At 43.7% G+C, this 24954-nt stretch overlaps 1 protein-coding gene across 1 annotated transcript in view; it reads right to left on the reverse strand.

Moving 5' to 3' along the window:
• The window catches only part of LOC124596040 (protein takeout-like), a 123834-nt gene that overhangs the window by 63017 nt on the left and 35863 nt on the right, over positions 1–24954 (reverse strand). Inside the window, exon 2 of the mRNA XM_047135009.1 lies at positions 6236–6342. Coding sequence (XP_046990965.1) covers positions 6236–6305 — 70 coding nt within the window. The 5' untranslated portion in view covers positions 6306–6342. The remainder of the gene's footprint in view (positions 1–6235; positions 6343–24954) is intronic.

The following is a 24954-nucleotide window of genomic DNA, read 5'->3' on the forward strand; positions in this document are numbered from 1 at the left end:
ATATCCTTCAAAGTTTTGGCATTTCCCTATTGGTCAGTAGTGCAACAAGAGTTACCACAACGATTTCATCAGTAATTGACTATGTGGCCACAAATATGGACAGAGAAAAATGTGATGTAGCTGTAAAAGATCTCGGACTATCAGACCATCTCTTTCAAATAACAACAGTTAAGTAAGGCATCAAATCGTTCCCTAAACTACGAGCCTACAAACGACAGCCATTAGAACTCAAAATAAAAGATTTTTCAAAGGAACAAGAAAAACAAAGCTGGGATGAAGTGTATAAGGAAACCAATGTGAATATGAAATTATCTAAATTCTCCACATTCTTTAAATTGAACTTCGAAAAGGCATTTCCAAAAGTGTGCATGTCTGTATCAACATCTCACAAAATAAGATGGATAACAGCAGGTATTATGAAGTCCTCCCAAGACTTAAACATCTCAGCTCCATGAAAAAGATACGCAATGATCCAGAATTCTTAAATTTCTATCATATATACAAAAAGATCTATAGATATTTAGGAAGCTGCTGATTGCTGCAAAAAAGTAACAAAAAAATTTGTAATGCAGAGAATAAAAGCAAAGCAGTCTGGGATGTTATAAAAAAGGAAACGAGGAGAGGCAAACAAACACAGAATAACATACTGCTAAGCAAGTGGATAAAGTAATACATGATACACAGCACTTAGCAAACTGTGTAAACGAGCATTTTTCAAGTATTGCAGAGAAGTTACAGCAAAAATTCCCCCAAACAAATTTAACACCTGTAAATAATGTTGCACTAAATACAATGACATTACTTCCAACCACACAGAATGAAGTCAGTAAAACTGTTCAAAAACTAAAAAAAAAAAAAAAAATGTCAGTAGTCTCAGATTAAGTACCAATGTGTGTACTGAAACAATGCACAGAGATTATACAAGGTCCCTTAACAAATATAATAAATGAATCCTTCACATCAGGGACAGTTCCAGAGCAGTTAAAACAGGCAAGAGTTGTACCTTTTCTTAAGAAAGATGATGCAGAAGACATAGAAAATTATTGTCCCATTTCCCTGCTGTCATCATTCTCAAAAGTAATAGAAGCAATTATGAAATACAGATTAATGAATTACTTGAATAAATACAATCATTTAAGCGAATCACAGTTTAGTTTCCGAAGCGGCAAAAATACGCAACCAGCCATCGTAGAATTCACAAAAGTTGTACTTGATGCTCTTGATAAAGATGAGTGTGTCACAGACATATTTTTTGATCTTTCTAAGGCGTTTGATACAGTCGACTACGAGATTATATTAAATAAATTAGAAGCATTAGGAATAAGAGGGGTTGCTAACGACTGGTTTCGATCATACCTAACAGATAGGGTACAAAGAGTGAAGATAACACATACTTTAAATAGATCTAAACATTTAGTAAAACACTTATCAGAACGAAAATACATTAATATAGCGGTTCCACTGGGTAGTATATTACGACTAATACTGTTCCTGATATAAATCAATGACTTTCCCAGTAGTGTTACTCATGGTGAAAAAATCCTCTTCACTGATGAGAGCACTGTGATAGTCGTTGAGAAAACAAGAACTTCTTGCGAGAAAGCAAATGAACCTCACAAGGAAGTTTATGATTGTTCAATAAGTAATGCGGTGACATTCAACATCAAGAAAAATGCCATGAATTTCAGTATGAAGAGGAAAAATGACAGTGTTAAATTAAATGTAGATGGCACCTTTATAGACTGTCAAAAGAATGCAAAATTTCTAGGAATGAATATTGATTCTCAGTTGAAGTGTTGTGAACACACAAAGGTACTTGCAAACAGAATGTCATCAGCATGTTATAAATCCTATCATCAGTGTGTAACATGCAGTGTCTTTCAGTTACATATTATTCATATGTACACTCAATTCTTAGCTATGGCATTCTTTTTTCGGGAACAAATGCACAAAATATGAACACAGTTTTCGAACTCCAGTAAAGAGCATTAAAAATATATATCCAAAAATACTAGTCGAGCTCATTGTAAAGATCTGTTCAGAACACTGGGGATTTTAACTGCTCCATGTGAATGCATTTACCAGTCATTTGTACACATCAAAAATAACATTGGTAATTAATGCACAAACAGCTCTGTTCATGACCATGCAACAAGAGATAGACTTAACTTACATTTGCAAAGAATAAAATAAACATAAAACTCAAAACAGCATTTTCTACCAAGGATTAAAACTGTACAATAAATTACCAAAAGAGATTAAAGAAATTGCCAAGCTATACTTATTTAAAAAGGCAGCTAAAAAGTACGTGTTATGCAATACATTTTATTCATTGAAGGATTACTTAGCTAAAACAGAGTAGGAGCTTGATAAAAAATGTTATACAAATAAATAATAATAATAATAATGATTATAAAATATCCAACATTCGACATAACACCTTCACTTTATGTTTTTTCCTTCTTTTTTTCTTTCTAGAAATACTTACCCCCAGGTTATGCATAGCACAATCCTAACACCTCTTCCCCTTTCTGAGTTCAACATCTCACTCATTATGGAGGGACGCTGACTCAGTTTTTCAGGATAGCAAATGGGAAGTTGCGGTCTAGAAAATGGCCCAGAGACCACCAGTGTGTGTGTGTGTGTGTGTGTGTGTGTAGTGGGTGAAGTGTTATGAAACAAGATGTGTATATGCAGTGACTGATAGTCAGATATGAGTGAGCAATGTTGCATTACATTATTTAATAAGTTATTTGTAAAAAAAAAGCATTGTATACCAGGAGTAAATCTAATGATTGTCTCTAACTAGAAGTCTGTAAATATATGCGTATACGAATTAGCTTATTTTAAATTGATCTAAATTTGTAAATACTGTGACATGTTCTATATCCTTGTAAAAATAGATCTACGCATGAATAAAGCTACTACTACTACTACTACTACTACTACTACTATTAGTACATTGTTTCGAGGCAAAATAAACGCAACTTCACAAAGTTTCCGTTGTTGCTTTAATTTTGCACACCAATGTAGCATTGCTTCATAGTCTAAAACTATCATGATACTGGTTGGTAATAATTAAAGTGCAGCTACTCACTGAGGTCCAGTGTAGGTTATAGTTATTGTGTGGCAGCGAAACTTGGTAGATTTACGTTGGAAAAAAGATTGTTCCAATTCTAGTCATCAGGTGCAAATGTGGCATTTTACACTGTTTGCATGAATGTATGATATTTACGCTGTCGCTGTCGTTTGACAAGCTGTAAAGCGAGTGAACGGTACTGCTATCGAGAGGAGAGACCGTGTGATGTTAGTGAAACTGTTATGTGAGCAGCAGCGATTACAGTGCTGCATTGAGAGAGTATCGCCGAATGAAAGGTCTAGGGAGAGGCCCTATGTCATTAAATGGTTCAACGGAGATGATAATGAAATTCGAAAACACGTGTAAGCTTATTGCGGTACCTGAAAGAAGAAGGTGCTGAGTGATTTACTGGCTTGCTCTTGCTGTGACTGACCTTGGAGCACGTGCTCCCAGTAGCGCTACTGCTCGTATTGTGTCAAGAGAATTGTTCTTTCTGTGGTCAAAAGTGCGGGAAGTTTTGCGGTCTATGTTACACTAGTACCCGTATATTACGTGGACTGATAAGGAATGTGGAGGTTCTATGCAGAATCGGAAAGGAATAATTGGAAAACACTGATAAGGAGAAGGGACAGGATGATATGGCATCTGTTAAGACATTAGGGAATGACTTCCACGGTACTAGAGGGAGCTGTAGAGGGCAAGAACCGTAGAGGAAGACAGAGATTGGAATACATACACCAAATAACTGAGGACGTAGGTTGCAATTGCTACTTTGAGATGAAGACGTTAGCACAGGAGAGGAATTCGTGACGGGCCGCATGAAACAAAAAAACAAAAAACAAAAAAAAGAACCGACCGTATAAGATCCAGACGGTACTATACGCTGTTAAGTGACGGGATATATTTTACATTACAGCAGTGACTGCACAAGATTACCTCCCAGTGAATGATTTCCTTAATGCACCCTTCTACGAACTTCTTATCTCTAGAGGTTTACCGTTGCTTGGTCAGCAGGATCACCTGCTGTGAAATCATATGACTTTTGGCTCTGGGGATGTATAAAAGAATGCGCTTACCATGGACGCGTTAGGCCTCTACATGTCCTGAAGGCAAGTATAGGCCTACGGGAACACGTTGCTCAGATTCCACTGGAACGGCTGCGAGCAATTGTTGATTACTTAGTTTTTCAAATGCTACATCTCGTCGGCGTCTCCTGTGCGCATACTGAACAAACTTTGTAAGCGGCGGTTTATAACAACATGAACGTTATGCCTTTCTGCTCTGCCCACGTCCTATTCCTAATCCAGTACACATGTAAACGGTCCTACACGTCTTTGATGCATGCGCAACATCAGTTTTGCACCTGGTGGCCAAAATTGGAACTAACGTTTGTCAGTGTACATAGGTTCCATATTACCGCGTACCTTCTGCATAAACCACAGTTGCTCATCAGTACTTAACGAAGTGTCTGCCTCTTTTTAATAAAAATTTCGCTGCAGTGATTAACAAGCATGAACAAGCATGATATCGCTACATTCTTCAATTGCCTTAAAGTGCTGTAAAGTAAATCACAATGGCTCTTGAACGACGTTAACTTAAACACTAAGTATATAGCTTAATACTTCAGGAGGGCTATTTTTACAGCAAGCTTACGGTTATCTTAAGCCACAGAAGGGACGTTACCTTTACTGGTTATAGGATCGGAGCGCCTATTTGCAATTCCTTTTATGTGCACATTTTCATCATGGATGTGAAACAGAGAAATGTTCAGTCTGCTTTATGCGATGTACTTCAAATGGGAAGGAGCAGAACTGACGTGCGAGGTGAAGAACATTCTCGTGCTTAGAAGATTCCTTTCACATATTGACACAACAATAACTTTACGTCACAGAGCTTTTACAACATTTGTATCCTGTTGTAATGGAACAACCTCTGGGCAGTGAGTCAGTAAACAGTGTTTGCAATCCGAAATTTCTGTTAGGAATTCTTTCAACTGCGACATCGTTACACGAAAATTGGTTGGCATCTTCTGTAACTTTCACCCAAGTCTTCGCTATTTTTTACAATGATTTAGGGACTTTGATGTTTTATGTTATGGGAGGAACGTTAAAATTAAAATTAGTAATGTTCATCACCTTGTATATTCGAAAGGAAACATACACATTGATTGTGATTTTCAGAATGGGTCTAGTCTGAAACAAATTGTCTTGCTTCGATTACTGGACTCGGATAGGGAAGGAAACTCTGGATTTAGCTACCACGGGTTTAAGTTCAAGGAGCAACGGAACATTAGGAATTCTCATTTTTCTTTGTGTTCTGTACGATCACTTATTACATATTTAAGTAGCCTACTAAAACCGGTTACATGTTAGCTCATCTACAGTGACTTAGTGAAGGGTTTTCAAATCTGATTAGCGTCTAGACACTGTATATTCCTGACATTGTCAGTATGGGTTAGATCTGCAATATAGGATAACTGAAGAAAGCTTTACAAGCAAAGGTCTCTAAAAAGGCATTTTATTGGATGATCTATTTCGACAGAGCTATGTGAAGCTACTTACCACACTGATAAACAAGATGTTGTGAAAATATTGAAGCATAAAATAAATGATGACAGCATAGCTTTGTGGAAACCAGTCATCCAATGAAATGCTTTTTTAGCGATTTTGGTTTGTGAAATTTTCTTCAGGTATCGCCCAAGACACTGCTTCTGACCGAGCAGCACCGTGGAACAAGACAGTTGAGGATAAACACTCACTAGCTGCTGCTTTCGTACTTCTCTAATATACCTGTACTTTTAGTTACACTAATATGGTAAAATCTGTAACTTCGTTAGCTTATGCTAATCATTGGTACATAACGCTGTATTCCGACCATGAAAGCAATGAAAGAATAATTTCCATAGCCACATTTCATGATATGAGACATTTAGCGTACAAACCTGGAACAGTGTATTGATTGTTCGAGTTATCATATGATAAACGTTATGTGACTGAGAATTGAAAAAGTGTACAGAGTGTTTTTGACGCACTGTTGTTGACAAATACTCGGGGTTTGAGGGATGAAACCACTATCCTGTGCGGTCTTCACGAAGACGATAAATGTCCTTTGATTAATAATGATGCTGCAGGATTCAGGATATGAAAGCTGACTTACGGTTTTTAGGCGACGCAGAGGCCATGGCGAAGGTCATCGCCAACCCCAGGATCTTCCATACGGCGTGCATCGCTCCTGGTGATCGTAGTGACGTATAAGTGGACCTCCTGCAAGAAAGAGAATGACAAAATAGCAGAAAACTTATAGATTTGTATCTCTTTTTATTGCTTGCATGTCGCTGAATCACCTATCTGCAAGACGACTCCTCACGGTACTAGTCGTTGTTCTAGCCCAGTTTATGGGTACATCTTCCATTTATCCAACATGCAACGATAGTGAGAAATTCTACGAGTGCATTCTCAGTAAATTGCTTTTTAGCAGAGAGAAATTTACCTTCATCAGTTTCTTTTTAGACTGTAAGTGTTACTTTAATCACAACGCGTTTTGAGAGTAGCACATCCTGCCTACTTTTCCTAGTTTCACTTCCAACCGTACAACATACACATTCAAAAGATCTCCAAGTAAAGATGGTGATATTCTACACGTAACTATCAGAATGCTCGCAATGCAAGAGCTCTCTAGTCAGAACTATCTTTGGATACGAGTGAACCTTACGGTAATCATGTAGGAATTTGATTATAAGTCTCTGTAAAGATATTACCTTTATAATATGACAACGCTAATTTACGGTTGATAACTAACAACATTTTGGACTATTCATTTGCCAAATTAAACTATATGGTTACAGAGACCTTTTCTTGAGTCAAACATCTATGACGTATAATGCAGATTGAAGCGAAAAAGCCGGCTGGTGTGGCCGTGCGGTTCTAGGCGCTTCAGTCTGGAACCGCGTGACCGCTACGGTCGCAGGTTCGAATCTTGCCTGGGGCATTGATGTATGTAATGTCCTTAGGTTAGTTAGGTTTAAGTAGTTCTAAGTTCTAGGAGACTGATGACTTAAGATGTTAAGTCCCATAGTGCTCAGTGCCATTTGGACCATTTTTTGAAGCGAAAAATGGAAATTTGTACGAACTAGGGACTCCTGCTCAGGAGGGAGCGAGCTGAACACTGCGCCATTCAGGCACTGTGGCTTTACAGATCTGCACAAACTACCCTGGCGCACTTTCCTCTTCCATCCAAATTCCCACTCACGCCCTAGCGCACTGGGTATTCCCCCTAAACTTGCAAAGCATTGCAGGACTCTCCAACTGTATTGGAATAGCACCTCACCATGTGACAAAACAGGGAATCTTGCCCGAAACCCAGGCATAGGTTGGTTGGTTGGGGGGAGGGGACCAAACAGTGAGGTCATCGGTCCCATCGGATGAGGGAAGGATGGGGAAGGAAGTCTACCATTCCCTTTCAAAGGAACCAGCCCGGCATTTGCCTGAAACGATTTAGGTAAATCACGGAAAACTTAAATCAGGATGGCTCGACGGGCGTTTTGAACCGTCGTGCTCCCAAATGCGAGTCCAGTGTGCTAACCACTGCGCCACCTCGCTCGGTGATCATTTTCATGTTTAGTGAAACTATATGAACAACAAACAAATGATATACGTACAGACTGAAACGACGAATGGAAATTTGTCCCAAGCCCAGAATTTGAACGCGGGTCTACTGCTCACTAGGCAGTCGCTCTAACCACTACACCAACCTGGTAAAAGGCATAGATGATTTAAGCAATTGAAACTATATGGTTCCAGAGGTATGTAGTGTCTCGCTCATTGGAGGCATGGTGCCACAGGATGGTAGGTCCGCAACTGTTCAGTACTGAGGAAGTTGAATTATTTTTTATTTCGTTCGTCTCAGTTGCAATGATATAATAATCAGCTGTAGTGGTTACCGGTTCCCGACTGACAAGCACATTCTCAAACCATATACTCGGCTACATACCGTAACTGCTCATACAATATGGTGCCAGAAGGCAAGAACAGATTCTGTACAGCCAAATATACAGTTGCCACCAAGCACCCTTACTGATCTTAGACTATGTGTCCTTTGCAACTGATTGACACAACCAAACTCAGCGTGAGCTTGAGTGTGAGTGTGTGTGTGTGTGTGTGTGTGTGTGTGTGTGTCAGTTGCAATTTACACATGGGCTGAGGCGTGAATGGCAATTTGGATTGAGGAGGAAGCCGTGCTAGGGTAGTCCATGCAGTTGTACATAGCCTCTGTGCCGGCTTTATACAGTGGTTAGCATATCTGCTTAGTAAGCAGGAGACCCGGGTTCAAATCCTGACCTTCATACAAATTTTCATTTCTCGTTTCAGTCTTGAGATATATATATCATTTGTTAGTTGATGATATAGTTACAGTAAACGTGAAAATTATTTGAAACATATTCTCATTCACTTTCCAAAAATTGGTGGCTGTATTCGAGGTATCACGAGTACACCAACAACTATACCGTGAAATTATTCCACAATGACCAGAGCTAAGTGAACAGATTTCTAGCAATTGGATACATTATTTGAGTCCTATAGCCTCCGATATTAATGGTCTTCAAGTAAATAGTGTCAGATTTGTGAGTTCAGACCTATGTAAGCTCTAACAAGTGCTTGTGATCTTTTCTTAGCTAGAAAACTGTGACAATGGGAAATTCTCAATATATGAATGCATGGTGCCCTCTTGGTCATGGCCGAAAGAAGACACCACACTTCATATAACTGACTCACTTATATTGGCAATGGATATGTCTTCTTCAGTGCGGATGCAAAAGTATGTCCGCCCTCCTCTGGGAATCTCAGAGTAGCGAGCATGGAGGAAATGGACAAGGATAGGTGGCACTCGGTGGGAATGTGGGTGAACCTTGAGGCGTGCCGAGATAGCTCGTGTGGTTGTAATAACACTGTGTCCCGGATGGCGCAGTAGTTAACACACCTGCCTAGCAATCAGGAGATCCATGGCTCGAATCCCGGTCCAGTACACATTGTCACTCGTCGCTGCTGGTTCCACATAATGTGCCAATGCAGTTGACATCAATAATCCCTTCCTTTTCCTTTCCTTTCTCCCCCACTCCACCTTCAATTTACATATAATAATCGATAATGATAGAAGCTAAAGAAACGGCTTAAAATTTGTACCATGGCTAGGACTTGAACCCAGGCCACCTGCTTTCTAGGCAGATATGCAAATCATTACACCACCGAGGCAGCATGGCCACCATAGCTGCACGGACTACCCTCGTCCAATGCCCCCCTTAAAAAACTTCAGGCATACCATTTTGCCTTCCTTAAATCATCAGTATTGACAAGGTTCTCTGGTACTGAAATAGCACCCACGCTTTGTACACAGTGGGGAAATACTACCTGTACCTCAAGCATAGATAATCCTTGACGTAGCACACATTTTAATTCATTTCTTCAGCTTCAATCTTTATCAAAGATAACGCTGAGCCTCATACATGTCATGGAAAATTTCATCGGTTCAGTACTCACTATGTTGTCAGATATAAACAAACCAACAAAGGTTTTAGATGGAAATGTTTACACTGATGCAGAAAACATTATGACCTCCTGCTTAATATCCCGCAGACCGTCTTTCAGAACACAGTACAACACTGCTCCTGCGTGGCATGGATTCGACAAATCCTTCGTGGGCTCCTGAACGTATGTGGCACCAGGGGCTTGACACAGTTCACGCAGTTGCCGCAAGTTACTGATCGGTGGTTTGTGAGTGCAGAGCTAGCGCCCGACAGCGTCCTAGATGTGTCCCATTGGGTTTATATCAGGCGAATTTCATGGCCAAACCATCAATATGAGTTCAGTGTCTTATTCCTCAAACTACTGTAGCACATTTCTAGCCCTGTGACGTGGAAAGTTATACAGCTGGAAGATACCACCGCCGTTGAGTAGGACATCAAGTGTGTAGGGATGCAGGTGGCCTGCAATAACATTCACTAGTCCACAGCTGTCATAGTGCCTTCGGTTAGTACCACGTCTCTCACGGAATCCGTGATGAAAGTCCCCTGTAGCGTAACACGGCCTTCAATATATTGCATCTTGTAGTGGTTCATGTTTCGAACAGCTGTTCTTTTCTTGGATGACTACTCATCTGAACACAACGATCGATCTGGCATAACAAGAGATGTGATTCATCCGACCGGGTGACATGATTCCATTCATACAGCGTCCATTCTCAATGAAGCCGTGACCACTACAATCGTTTTCACCATGGCTGGGGGGTTAGGTTGTTTGGGGGAGGAGACCAGACAGCGAGGCCATTAGTCTCATCGGATTAGGGAAAGATGGGGAAGGCTGTCGGCCGTGCCCTTTCAAAGGAACTATCTCGGCATTTGCCTGGAGGAAGTTAGGGAAATCACAGAAAGCCTAAATCAGGATGGCCGGGCGTGGGGTTGAAACGTCGCCCTCCCAAATGCGAGTCCAGTGTGCTAGACACTGCGCCACCTGGCTCGGTTTTTCACCATGTCAGTGAGTCGACATGGGTACATGTTGGGATCGTCTGTAGCATAACTTCTAGTTCGACAATATGCGCTGAACGCTGTGCTCGGAAACACGTGTTCCTGAACCCCCACTGTAAGTACTCTCTCGTCAGATATGCCACAGATCACCAGCTACGCCGGTATACACAGCGGAAAAATTTCCGACCATCACGTTTTGTGATGGTGCGCAGACTTCCAATACCTTGTCGCCTACTGGTGGTCTTTCAGCCGCTTTCCACAGATCTTCAGGACAGTAGAACGCCAATAGCCTGAGGACAACTTCTCTACCTCCGACACACTCGTTCCCAGGCACCGGGCCTAACAGTCTGCCCTTGTCGGACTCTGTTATGTGATCGATTTTTCCAGTCGTGACTATTTCGTTTCTACTTCCCCTATATATTTACGCCACCAGGCGGTATTCGTTCTCTCGACGAGCGGTGGCCAAAGTGTTTTGGGTCATTAGTGTATCACTCTCGTAATCATATTTTTATACATGTAGTGTCGGTTCTTCCCGACGCGCCCGAAAGAAAAGACGCTATTTAAAAGCAGCAGCCATTATGAATTAAGACACAAAGGAATTACTGACACTGGTTGCGAGATGGCATTGATTGAAATCAATGGGCAAAGTTGAAAATTTGTGCTGGATTCGAACCCAGATCTACTGCTTACTAGGCAGATGCTCTGACCACTCAGCTATCCGGACACAGTGGTCACCGCAGCTGCACGGACTACCTAGCACGCCTCCCATCGTACCCATTCTAAACTTCTTCACACTACGAACGTAGTGCCCCTTACCCATTATCTTCATTGCTCGAGGCATTTTGCTAGAGTACTTCGTGCAGTTATAATGAGCACTGTGTGCGGATGGCTCATTGTTCAGACCATCTGCTTAGTAAGCAGGAGACCCAGATTCGAATCCCGGTCCGGCATACGTTTTCAACTTTCCTGTGATTCCAATCAATGCCCACTCGCAGCCAGTATGTGTAATTCCTTTGTGTCATTTTTATGTTTATTGTGTAGTGTACATTATAGTAGTGGTATTTTGTTTTTCCACCTGGAGAATCACTGTATCCTCATTTTTGCTAAGTGTTGATATTTCACCTATTTTATGTATGGATCATACTAGGCTCACTAAAAAATGCTCCAAGTAAACTCCCTGCAACAGTGCTGAAACCCTAGTTACCTTAGTATTATATATAATGACGTATCGAGAAGCATTTCAGTGAAATTATTTCATCTGCATATTTTTCATCCTGCATAGTGAGACAATGAAAAGTTCTTTCTATACAGCCGATAATGTGATACGTATTGGAAAATCCTCCGCATATGGTCTATTAGAGACTGTTGGTGTAGTGCATCTTTCGTGCACATCCCAAACTTTATACTCAACAGAACAGGGGTAAAGCTGTGGCCCATTTGCAGCATGTTGTCTGAATCTGGTGCGGCCGGCCGTTCTCTGTCGTGTTTCATAGTAGCATGCTTCCAGCAACTAACAGCGGGACCCGCAAACGTCTAGTAAAGTCAAAAGCTTCTTAAGAATGCGTTTTTCTTGCTCAGTAGCTAAGAAAAGTACTTACGGAGACAGGCATATTTCAAATTGTGTCTCATTTCACGTTGGTGAATTCGGCCGTGAGTTAAGTAAAAATGGTTTTAATGGCTCTAAGCACTATGGGACTTAACATCTGAGGTCATCAGTCCCCTATACATAGAACTACTTAAACCTAACTAACCTAAGGACATCACACACATCCACGCTCGAGGCAGGATTCGAACTGGCGACTGTAGAAGCTGCGCGGTTACAGACTGAAGTGCCTAGAACCGCTCGGCCACAGCAGCCAGTAGTTAAGTAAAGATTGTCGCTTACCTCAGGGGCAGAGCGATAAGTATCTTGGCCACTGCAGGTTTTATAGAAGTGAGAGGTGGAACATTTTATTGTTTGTCTTTCAATTGTGACAGCTCGCGGGTGTGTACAGCTAGCACCGATCATCTGCTGTGGTATAAATATCAAATGGAAGTAACGGATTCGTGAATGCATATTGTAGAGATGGTCATCTTCAAATGTGATGCATGTATGTAACTATTAATATGAAATCAAATTAAGGCTGTAGTACAAAGAGCGATAGAAAAGTTTCCGTTCAAAGACCACACTAAACCCACGCCTACATGCCGGTACTCATGTACCCGCATGGGTGACTTGCTCGGTAGCACACAGAGTGTGGAGAAAAATTGTGTCACGAAATCTTAACCCTCGATAGCTGATGCCAGTAGGAACCAAAATTACTAATGTTGTGTAGGTCGTCAGTGCACAACTTTTAAACTACGGGATAATGGCGCCACGCACTCCGACTGGTGGCCGGATTGCCCTGTTGCTGGATACTCTGGACAACGCATGACCTCGAATGCTTGGCCTGCCGGAGATCGCGATGTATCTAACAAGGGGAAGGCCTCAGACACGGCCAACCGATTCGGCTCAAATTTGACTGGGCGCTTGTGTACAACCTAAAACGAAGGAGTCTAAGATATTTTGAGTCATCATCCTCCCGTTTTTGAGAATATCACCCCTGAGGGTTACGACGAGCAATCGACTCAAGATTAGCCGGATTAATAGATAGCTGTAAATAGAGCATTTTTCAATATCAGATATGGGGTCCACAAATGCATACTTTCCCAGAAATCAAGGAAAGAAACTTTTACAACTGCCACTTATGTAACCACATGGTAAACACTGTGCGCCGAGAGCGCCGACAGCACAACGACTAAGAGAACTGGCGGGGAAGTAAGCGGAAAACCCGTGTTCGAATCTAGAGGTAACTGAGCGGATGTTAAGTTTCTCGTTTGTATTTTTTCCATATCTCAGTTGATAGTGATAGGGGGGTTAATAAGGTAAATAAATCAATAAGGAATTATAGAAAGACAGGCAAATAAATTTCTCAAACCTCTTGGGATTGTAAACAATTAAAATGTTACTCCTGGTCACTTTAAAATGGTTCTTCCAGTCACTATTACGTGTCCTCACTTTTCTTCGCACAACTAGATAGATGGTACTTGTCATATATACGTTGGCGGCACCTAGTACATCTAATGAACGCAATCTTTCGACAGCTGCACTGTTCCTTCCGAAGAGATGGGAAAACAAACCTGGATTACATTTAAAAATATGTCTTTTTCAGGAATTAATTTTGATGCGTACGACGCACACGATATCATTGCCTAAATAATTGGTGCTGAAAGTTGGTTAGGAATTATGCTGTGAATAGTTATTGTATCCGTGCCGTTGTGCAATTACCTCTGGGTTTCCTGAAGCACACTGCAAAGTTTTTAACCTGGCGATAGAGATAAGCATCGCACGACTGCCACACAGGTGTGCAGTTTGGCGGTATTACTTTTACCGTGCAAGTCGGTTGACCCTCGTCATCTGTAAACATAGTGCCATACATTAGAGTATTGGTTTGTCCACCGCAGAAATCCAATATTAGACATAACTTGTTATCAGCAACGTATGGTTTTAAAACATTATTTAGAAATGTTATATAAATCGCAATTGTTAATTTCCCGGATTTGGAGCTTTTCAACAAGTCGGTTAAGCAACTGACCTCTTCTACAACCCTAGGGTCAAATGTAACATACGTTCCTTGCAAATACAGGAAAGCCTAAGGTAACACCGTTGCAGAGGCTGAGATGGAATATTGTGCCGTGTACGAATGTGTTAGTTTTTTTTTACTGCCAACTGCGACAAGGGTTCGTTTTTCTCCCTTATGCGATTACGTGCATCGAATGTTCACCGAAATTCGCATCCTGTTTAATCGGTGTTGCTCACGTAATCACGTTTAAAACAGGTCTTAAGTGACGGTGTTTGCGTGCTGAAAAGAGCCGCCACTTTCTGTATATCTCCTGTATTTTCTACCACCTTGTGGGAGACGTATTTAGTGACGTGCCGTTGACGAATTTATATTCCGATTTCATATGCCTTGCCCAAGATAATGATGCAGCAAACGTAAAATCCTTGTTGGTCGTACATGAAGCGCTGCACCTGCAGCCCACTCCTGGAGCATTATCGTTGTTACATTCTCATTACGACGACGAGATTCGACAAATCAGTCGTATTTCCACTTATTTATTGCCTGGTATTTGTCGTATCTTATCCCTCCTTTAACAATATCCTTTTCCCACAATTTTAAGTCCTTCTTCCATTTCATAGCTGTTATTGCTCCATGCTTTTGCAGTGTTTGTAGGTTCCAATATGGAGGATTCCCGGCTAGCGCTAGCGCCTTTACTTTTACTTCGAGGGATATAGCACCGTAGTTCAGTCGTTTAGTAACCGGTTCGTAGTACTCATCGGGAACAGATGAAGCACAGATTGCCTGCGACGTGGGCATTTCCAAAGTGTTACGAGCATTTTGCCATTCACTAGTCGTGATATTTTCCACTGAATCACCTTCTGCTTCGCCTTCATGGTATAGTTGTTAAATATCAACAAAAGTCCTCTCGTTCGTCAGCTCCAAAAACCGCTCGACGATAGCCGCTCCTATCAATCTGGAACGCCGAGAAACAGAACTTCCTGCTTTCAGTAGTCCATTGATAATGAATCTGTCTTTTAACACTTTTACAAAGCAAAACACAGCGTCGGTATCTTCTCGCTTGCTCTCAGCTGTAATAGGCTCTCAACTACATATATCAGCGCTGGCCGAAGGGTGTACATCCTCCATTATTCAGATTATACAACTGAAAGATATGATCCAACAAACAATAACTAGGTACTACGGAATAAACAGAAAAGCCAATTACTACAAAAGACATACAGTACAAATCATATGTTACTTTCGGAAGATCACTGTATTCATTTACAAAACATATTTTATTCGGCGGATTAACGATGAAAAATCATTACATGTAGCCTCGAGGTTCGCGGCAGTCTAATGACGGAAAACAACTCTTTCCGATTGACTTCTCTAAGGTTCATGCTGGCCACCCTTCGAGGTTTACAAATGGTTCAAATGGCTCTGAACACTAGGGGACTTAATTTCTGAGGTCATCAGTCCCTTAGAACTTAAAACTACTTAAACCTAACTAACCTAAGGACATCACACACATCCATGCCCGAGGCAGGATTCGAACCTGCGACCGTAGCGGTCGCGCAGTTCCAGACTATAGCGTCTAGAACCGCTCGGTCACTCGGGCCGGCTGGGTTTACAACTATGATATGACGAACAGGCAACCCGGACAACATAACTCTCCCCACGTGCATTCTGTCCTGTGCCTCCCTGTAAACAAGCGTATTGCGGTTGGTTATCTGTGGTCCTTAGTGAGGAATTCTTAGCACTCTTACTCGGAGTTGTTTTCATGTGACAAAGCTTAGAAGTTTAATTCTTTACTAATTCAAGTCGTTTGGGAAATTAGTTTGGCTACCTTATTACTATTATTATTCCGTGTTCAGTTGCGTACCTTATTAACCCTCTTATCCCTATGAATTTTCATACGAAAAACTACAGTTTAAAAGAAAATGAAAACCGTGTAGTTTCCTCGAGATTTGAACCCGGGTTCTACGCTGCGCAGCCAGTTACCTTGGCCGTCTTTTTTTTTCTTTTTGATCTCATTTTGTTTTATGTTGTTCGTTGTATTTGTTCGTGGCGGACGTCCGATGATACCCGTTCAGGTTGTTTGTTGATCTGCTCACTCAGTTTTTTATTACAGAGGGTAGCTAAACCCTCTGACCAACACGCTGAGCTACCGTGCAGGCAGAAATTAGTTTGCCTACGTTATTACTATTATTATTCCGTGTTGACTTGCGTACCTTATTAACCCTGCTATCCCTACGAATTTTGATACGAAAAACTACAGTTTAAAAAAAAAATGAAAACCATATAGTTTCCTCTAGATTCGAACCCGATTCGCAGCCAGTTACTTTTTTTTTTTAGTTTTTTTTATAATAATTGTCTGAAAATAAAATTAAAAATTAACTTTTCACTCGAGTGAAGACTTCAAACAAGGACGTCTCGTTCCGCAGCTGCTCACGCTAACCACGGGACCATTTTTTTGTTTTTTTGTTTTGTTTTATTTTATTTGTTAAAGATAATGTAAGTTTGGAAAACTTTCTGAATAATTGGTGGAATAACAAAAGAAAATGAAACAGAAGGATACAAAAAGTGCCGGAGGAGGAATCGAACCCGAGACCTCTGGCGTAAGATTCCGAGCCCTAACCATCTTTTTTTTTATACTCCAATTATACTGGTTTCTCCTTCCAGTAAACAAAAATTAGTCTCCTTCGTCTTGATGGCGAAGAAGCAATGTTTTGGAACAAAAAACGTTTCTCAAAGCCAAAATCAAATTTCTTTTTCCTTTAAGAACGATTTATGAGGAATAAATAATGAAATTTTTTTTCGTTTTTTTATGTAAAGTCGTCGTGCGACTTGTAGTTAAAGACCAGTTCTTACAGGAGCTCCTGAAGTGTCTCCAGCTACAGCAGGCCAGCTCGTCCAAACGTGTCTTCTCATTGCATAGGCGTGGGTTGTGGGTAGCAGATCTATTCAGTTCGGTTCGGTTAATAGAGTTTTCAGCTTCTCAGGGCTTGGACGTTCGAGCTACGAGGTGAGTCATCGAAGGTACTGCGTAAGAAATTGTAAAAATATTGCTTATAGCGTGGGTTGCGTATCAGGACGCAGTGTCGTTCGTTGAGATAAGTCCAATATCCTAGCGCAGACTTGTCGCCAGAAGTAAAAAGATAGTGGATCGTATGGCCACAGATCCAATTCACAGAGTGACTTTTGGCGGAGGGGTAGAAAGTCTTATCGGGGTACAAAAGCATGTGGACGTCGATCTGAGCTGGTGTCTGTCGAGTAAGAAACGCCAAAATTCGCCGCGCAAGCGTCCAGACGTCGAACGCTGTGCCACAGTGGAACCGGTGGACATCCGTGTCATCCACTCCACAGTGGGTGCAGAGGGATGAATCGGCGAGATGGATGCGGCGCAGACGATCTCGGTTAACTTGTTTGCCATTCACGCTGATGTACTACGCTGATTGAACGTCTGATTCGAGAAAACGCGCATGGATCGCCTTCCATATGTGTCGCCACACGTACTGTGGATACTTACGTTCGATGTGGTTGGACGGGCGGCACTGTTGTAACAGGTCGGAGACTGTTTTCGTGAGGTACAAACGTGTAAGTGGTAAGGACCGGTAGACATAACTGAACTCCAGGAAAAATCGTTGGATGTAATAAAAGGGGGTTGGAATGATCGATACCAGTACTGGGGCGGACAAGGAGGCCGGCGCAAAGTTGTGAAGCAGGAGGCTAGTAAGGCTCTGCGGGCAACGATGCTAAAGTTTTAGTTGGGAGCTGACGTAAAGTGCCTTGACACGAGTCAGCACGTGGATGAGTCCCACCCCGCCACGATCTCGTGCCAGCGCGAGGGATTCATATTGCACCTTGAATAACATCCCCGAGCTGACGAAGGAGTCGAAAGCAATCAACAGTAGTCGGGCCAGGAGATTTGGGTCTGGTAGTACTTGAGCCACGTGTGGTATACGGGAAGCATGATACATGTTCACGTATTGCGCGCGTTGGCTAACGTCGAGAGCTCGTATCCTATGATCTGCGAGATTTGCTCTGATTGTCTGTAGCAAGCGTCTACCATTGATAGTTGCTGAGTGGCTCAGATCTGCTGCGAAATCAAGTCCAAGACATCGTATGTTGGCGCCGGCACTAAGGGGGGCAACGCATCTCTCCAGCAAGCCCTCACCAATGACCAGGACCTTGGATTTTGACACGTTGAGGCAGCTCCCCGACGCTTCGCCGTAAGTCGCCACCCATGTCAGTGCTGCTCGTACTTCATCTTCACTGCGCAGATATAGTACTATTTCGTCTGCGTAGGCTGTACAACAAAAACGGTGGCCATGCACAGCCATACCATCCAAACTGTGGCGCATGACCTGGAGCAGGGGCTCCAAGGCCAAAAGCATACAAATTCGTGGAAAGAGGGCAGCCTTGTCGTACAGATCGTGCGATGACCAGGGGCGGTGTGAAGCGACCAATGTACATGATTTTAGAGGTGGCACTACTCAACAGGCGCAAAACCACTGTGACAATACCGCCAGGAAAACCCATGGTCAACACGATCGAAAGCCTGGCTAAAGTCCAGTGAAGCCAAGCCGCCAGGGAGACTTTGATAGTGCGCTAATGCTATCATGTCTCTGTAACGGCAAAGGACCGTACGGATGTTATTGTCGCCTCCTAGGGAAGTCTGGTCGCAGGATGTGACGTAACGTGCCAGTTACCGTGTGAATATTTTCATGTCGCTGTTGAGCAAAGTAGTTGGTCGATAGTCCTGGACCCTCGATAATCCGTGCGGTTTATGTACGGGGATAATAATGCGATCTAGAAAGGCGCTCGGGACCACTGTCATCAGTGACATAAGCTCTTGTGCGATTGCCGTCCACGTGGAAGCCAACAAATAGTGGAAACTTCTGTGAAATTCGATGGGTATACCGTAAGGTCCAGGAGATCTGTTATCGGAACCCTCCTTGATAGCATCTACCACTTCATCTTTGGTTACGTCGTCTTGGAGGTCATGCACTGCATCCTCCGGAAGAGTGTTCATAGTAAGCTGAGCGAATTCTGTGATCACTGCTGCAGAATGCGGTACGGCTGCGTATAGCCCGGCAAAATGAGCATGGAGAGCACGACCGATGCTTTGTTGGGTGTCGTGCCAGCGCCCTTCCACATCAGTGAGTACTTGGATCAGAGCTCATCGTCGTCGTTGCCTTTCCTGAAGGAGGTGGTACATCGACGGACGTTCTTGAGGGATACGATTAGAAGCACGAGGACGGACTACAGTTCCTTCCAAGTGACGCCGGATGATCAAGGAGATCTGCGCCTTCGTGCGAAGGACCATCGACTGCCGGGCTGGCGAGAAAGGCATCGTCGCACAGTCACGTAGTATGGTGCAGTAGAAGTGCAGGGTATTAGATTGCCACGCCTTAAATTCCTTCCCATAACTCATCAGTGTCTTCCTGAGGGTCGGCTTCGCACAGGAGAGCCACCATGATAAGGTGGAGTAATAGGCTTCTCGACGATGGTGGCAGCGTGCCCACGCTTCTCCGACCATACGGCGACAGTCTGAGGATGTCAGGTGAGCGACATTGATTTTCCACAGACCACGACTATGTCACACTCGCAGTCGGGCGAGAGTGACGTCACAGAGGTACGCATCATGGTCTGAAAAGGCCAAGGGCCAGACTTCCGCATGACGTGTACCATCAGCAAGGGAGCGGGTAACGTAGATGTGATCTATGCGGCTTGACGAGTGAGAGGTGTGGAATGTATAGCCCGGTTGAATTCCGTGGAGCTTCTTCCAAGTGTCAACAAGTCGTAGACGGTCGATGACCACTGAGAGAGATGCACAAGGTGAATGTCGCGGGAGTTGGTCCGCGGGCTCTTGTGTCGAGTTAAAATCCCCACCGAGTACCAAATCGTCTTGCGGAGCTGTGAAGAGGGGTGTGACGCTTTCGGCAAAAAAAGTTTGTCTGTCATGACGGCGGCCAGTGCCGGACGGAGCGTAGATATTAATAATACGCACGCCGAACAGTGTGAGGGGCATACCTCGCGCATTGGGAGGTAGATGACGTCCTCTGCAGGGAGTCCGTCGTGTAGCAGGATGGAGACGCCGCTACCGGTGTCAAAAATGGTTCAAATGGCTCTGAGCACTATGGGACCCAACTGCTGAGGTCATTAGTCCCCTAGAACTTAGAACTAGTTAAACCTAAATAACCTAAGGACATCACAAACATCCATGCCCGAGGCAGGATTCGAACCTGCGACCGTAGCGGTCTTGCGGTTCCAGACTGCAGCGCCTTTAACCGCACGGCCACTTCGGCCGGCGCTACCGGTGTCGGATGCGGGGGAAACATGTGAGTTGTATCCGCCACAAACACCTCTTATAAGAGTGCTACATCAACATCCGCAGAGTAAATAGTGTCTCGGAACATGACCCGTTTATGGGGGGCACGAATGGTGGCAAGATTCATCGTGGCGATACGATATTGCTGTGTACAGCCATCAAATGGTTCAAATGGCTCTGAGCACTATAGGACTCAACTGCTGAGGTCATTAGTCCCCTAGAACTTAGAACTACACTCCTGGAAATGGAAAAAAGAACACATTGACACCGGTGTGTCAGACCCACCATACTTGCTCCGGACACTGCGAGAGGGCTGTACAAGCAATGATCACACGCACGGCACAGCGGACACACCAGGAACCGCGGTGTTGGCTGTCGAATGGCGCTAGCTGCGCAGCATTTGTGCACCGCCGCCGTCAGTGTCAGCCAGTTTGCCGTGGCATACGGAGCTCCATCGCAGTCTTTAACACTGGTAGCATGCCGCGACAGCGTGGACGTGAACCGTATGTGCAGTTGACGGACTTTGAGCGAGGGCGTATAGTGGGCATGCGGGAGGCCGGGTGGACGTACCGCCGAATTGCTCAACACGTGGGGCGTGAGGTCTCCACAGTACATCAATGTTGTCGCCAGTGATCGGCGGAAGATGCACGTGCCCGTCGACCTGGAACCGGACCGCAGCGACGCACGGATGCACGCCAAGACCGTAGGATCCTACGCAGTGCCGTAGGGGACCGCACCGCCACTTCCCAGCAAATTAGGGATACTGTTGCTCCTGGGGTATCGGCGAGGACCATTCGCAACCGTCTCCATGAAGCTGGGCTACGGTCCCGCACACCGTTAGGCCGTCTTCCGCTCACGCCCCAACATCGTGCAGCCCGCCTCCAGTGGTGTCGCGACAGGCGTGAATGGAGGGACGAATGGAGACGTGTCGTCTTCAGCGATGAGAGTCGCTTCTGCCTTGGTGCCAATGATGGTCGTATGCGTGTTTGGCGCCGTGCAGGTGAGCGCCACAATCAGGACTGCATACGACCGAGGCACACAGGGCCAACACCCGGCATCATGGTGTGGGGAGCGATCTCCTACACTGGCCGTACACCACTGGTGATCGTCGAGGGGACACTGAATAGTGCACGGTACATACAAACCGTCATCGAACCCATCGTTCTACCATTCCTAGACCGGCAAGGGAACTTGCTGTTCCAACAGGACAATGCACGTCCGCATGTATCCCGTGCCACCCAACGTGCTCTAGAAGGTGTAAGTCAACTACCCTGGCCAGCAAGATCTCCGGATCTGTCCCCCATTGAGCATGTTTGGGACTGGATGAAGCGTCGTCTCACGCGGTCTGCACGTCCAGCACGAACGCTGGTCCAACTGAGGCGCCAGGTGGAAATGGCATGGCAAGCCGTTCCACAGGACTACATCCAGCATCTCTACGATCGTCTCCATGGGAGAATAGCAGCCTGCATTGCTGCGAAAGGTGGATATACACTGTACTAGTGCCGACATTGTGCATGCTCTGTTGCCTGTGTCTATGTGCCTGTGGTTCTGTCAGTGTGATCATGTGATGTATCTGACCCCAGGAATGTGTCAATAAAGTTTCCCCTTCCTGGGACAATGAATTCACGGTGTTCTTATTTCAATTTCCAGGAGTGTAGTTAAACCTAACTAACCGAAGTACATCACAAACATCTATCCCCGAGGCAGGATTCGAACCTGCGACCGTAGCGGTCTTGCGGTTCCAGACTGCAGCGCCTTTAACCGCACGGCCACTTCGGCCGGCCGTACAGCCATCATCAGTATTTGCAGAACGTGCGGTAGAAGTAGCCGGCAGGTGGAGACCCGCTTACCTTGGCCGTTGCGCTATTGGCGTTCTCGGCGAAAAGTGTTTACCATGTGATTACATAAGCGGCAGTTGTAAAAATTTCTTTCCTCGACTTTTGAGAAAGTATGCGTTTGCAGACCCCATACCTAGTGATGGAAAATGCTCTTTTAAAATTATCTATCGATCCCACTAATTTTGAGTCGATTGCTCATCATAAGCTTTAGGGGTGATTTTATCTTAGCGTCAAGCGACCTGCCAAATCTGAGCCGAATCGGTTGTCCGTGTCTGACGCCTTCCCCTTGCAAGACAGCCAGCACGCTTGGTGGTAGCTCCGCCTGCCTTCCACTCTGGGCTCCTGGGGGAGAATCCGTCAGGATACCGACACATCCATTGTAGTTTCATGATAAGATGTACCGGAAACAAACCCGTCAACAGCTGTTAGTTCGTGTACAAAAAGTCTCTTACAAATTGTGTCGGCCCTGAAAAGGGTCTTTTTTGTTGCCAGGACATTGTTTACTTAAAGCAGGTGCTCAAACTGGCGACCCTCTGAGAAGCCTGGTAACGCCGAAAGGTGTTTTGCCGAACTCTTTCAGAGATTGCTCTGATGTGATTCGCGGCATGTTAAATGTGATCCATTAATTCCTCTTCGTTTCTAGGTGGTTCGCGTCCGGGTGGGTGAACTAGAACCTTGAAGAATCCCCATAGGAAGAAGTCCGGTGGCGTGAGGTCTGGTGATCCCGCGGCCATGTCCTACAACCACCTCTGCCTTTGGAGTTCATTTAAATATCTCTGCACAGCGCGACTATTATGTGCCTTTTGTCGAAGTCGCTTATGTCAATGGATTTCCCCGTTTGCAGTCCATATGTACGCCAGCTGATCCTTACGTACTTCTGTTGCCGCGTCACGTCCCCGCAACGCTATCGGGCGGCATCACGCGTTGTGGAGGGCAGTGGTTACAGTGTCTTGGCTCATCAAAGTAAAACCATTTTGTAGGCAGAGTAATTGACAGAGAAAACTTGCCCCGTTACATTTTAGTAAATAATTTTTCTGTTTTTGAGTCGTCTGATGTAAGGCAAAGCATTACATATTGTTCTTGTTACCTCAGGGGAATGTAGACTAATAATTTTTTGTAGTATCAAGGTTTAAAAAAAGTCTTTTGACCTACATCTTAGGAAACGTCTTTTACCTACACTCCAATAAGAGTCACTTCCACAAAACACATACAATGTCGACAGAAAAATCTGAATTGCCAACCCTTTTATAGGCAAAGCTATGATCCTCCATTCTCTCCCTTTGTGACAATTTTGAATTACGTTATATGATTTAAAACCGTTTCTGTTCTGTTGCACGTGACCTAAGTCCAACTGAAAACGGCCTGCTGCAGCCACTTTGTATTATTTCACATACTAGGGCGTGGTGATGACTAGGAAATTTGTCTGGAAATCGAAAAAGCAAACATGGGATCCCGTTGCAATGTCACTAGCCACAGTACCCGGCTAGGTACGGAAAACTGGTCACTACGGAAGCTTTCAGAAAAATTCATATATTTATAGTATATTATTTCCTTTGTCAGTTAAAAATTTTGGTGCAATACCTTGTAATAAATAGATTTAAAATGTATAATCGATAAGATTCTATCAGTAACCATGGTTTGTGAAAACTAAAGTTGTTACAGAGCAAATACGATACACATTATCAGTTCAGTATTTTAAGTGATGTTGCAGCGACTCTCTAAATGAGAAAATTGCAGGGCGAGTGAGATGGCATCACAATTCAGGAATTTTTGTTTCAGGTCGATTGCATCTTGTTTCCCCCTTAACGAGTAGGCCTATGCAATTTCGTTACGTAATCTAATGCTCTCTCTCACGTCATAAACCTGTTGTAAAGTAAGTCAGTGTGTCCAGAACGTTGCGAAACTGCGCAGCTGTGCCAAGGTTGCTACGTACAGACTTTTGCCGTTTCCCTGACCCTACAGAAATTCTGTGGACCGCATGGAGAGGCATCGAAGACTGCCGAGGAGGATTTTCACAAATTAATTTTCTATTTTGTGTATAATTATAAAGGTTTCACTGAACTTTGCAAAACAAGAAATTATTTTTCTGCTGTTTTGCAAAGACGGTAGAAATTTTCAGAGTGTCGAAAATCGTTGTGGTTTCAATTTTAAATATTGGAGAGAATATTAGCAACTGTTGAAAGTGACGAGAGCAAGTCTCACTGCTTGCATTACAACATTATCAACTGAGAACTTTATTCTGTGCTGAAAAACATTTAGTCCCATTACTTACAAATGTTGTTAGTGTCCCTGTATGTGTGTGCTTAACTAGTCCATCAGTCCCCTCTACAGCGTGGGTTTCATGAAGTGACGCGTAATTGTTGAAGAATCCTCTCCGACAAAAGTTCTGCTGGGGGAATAAATCATAGCCGTAAAACCTGGCATTCTCTTTGTGCCTTCAACGGCTCCGTTGCTACCATTTATAACGAAGTTTGTTGCGTCTCCAATCAGAATCAGGCTATAGCTCTGAACATTAACTATACTACGCAACAAATGTGGAGGACCACTTTCTCGAAACCCCTAATTGTTTCCCGTTGCGAAGCATAAGACGAACCTCGGCTCGAAAG

Source organism: Schistocerca americana, chromosome 2 (assembly GCF_021461395.2).
Source record: "Schistocerca americana isolate TAMUIC-IGC-003095 chromosome 2, iqSchAmer2.1, whole genome shotgun sequence".
NCBI lineage: Eukaryota > Metazoa > Arthropoda > Insecta > Orthoptera > Acrididae > Schistocerca > Schistocerca americana.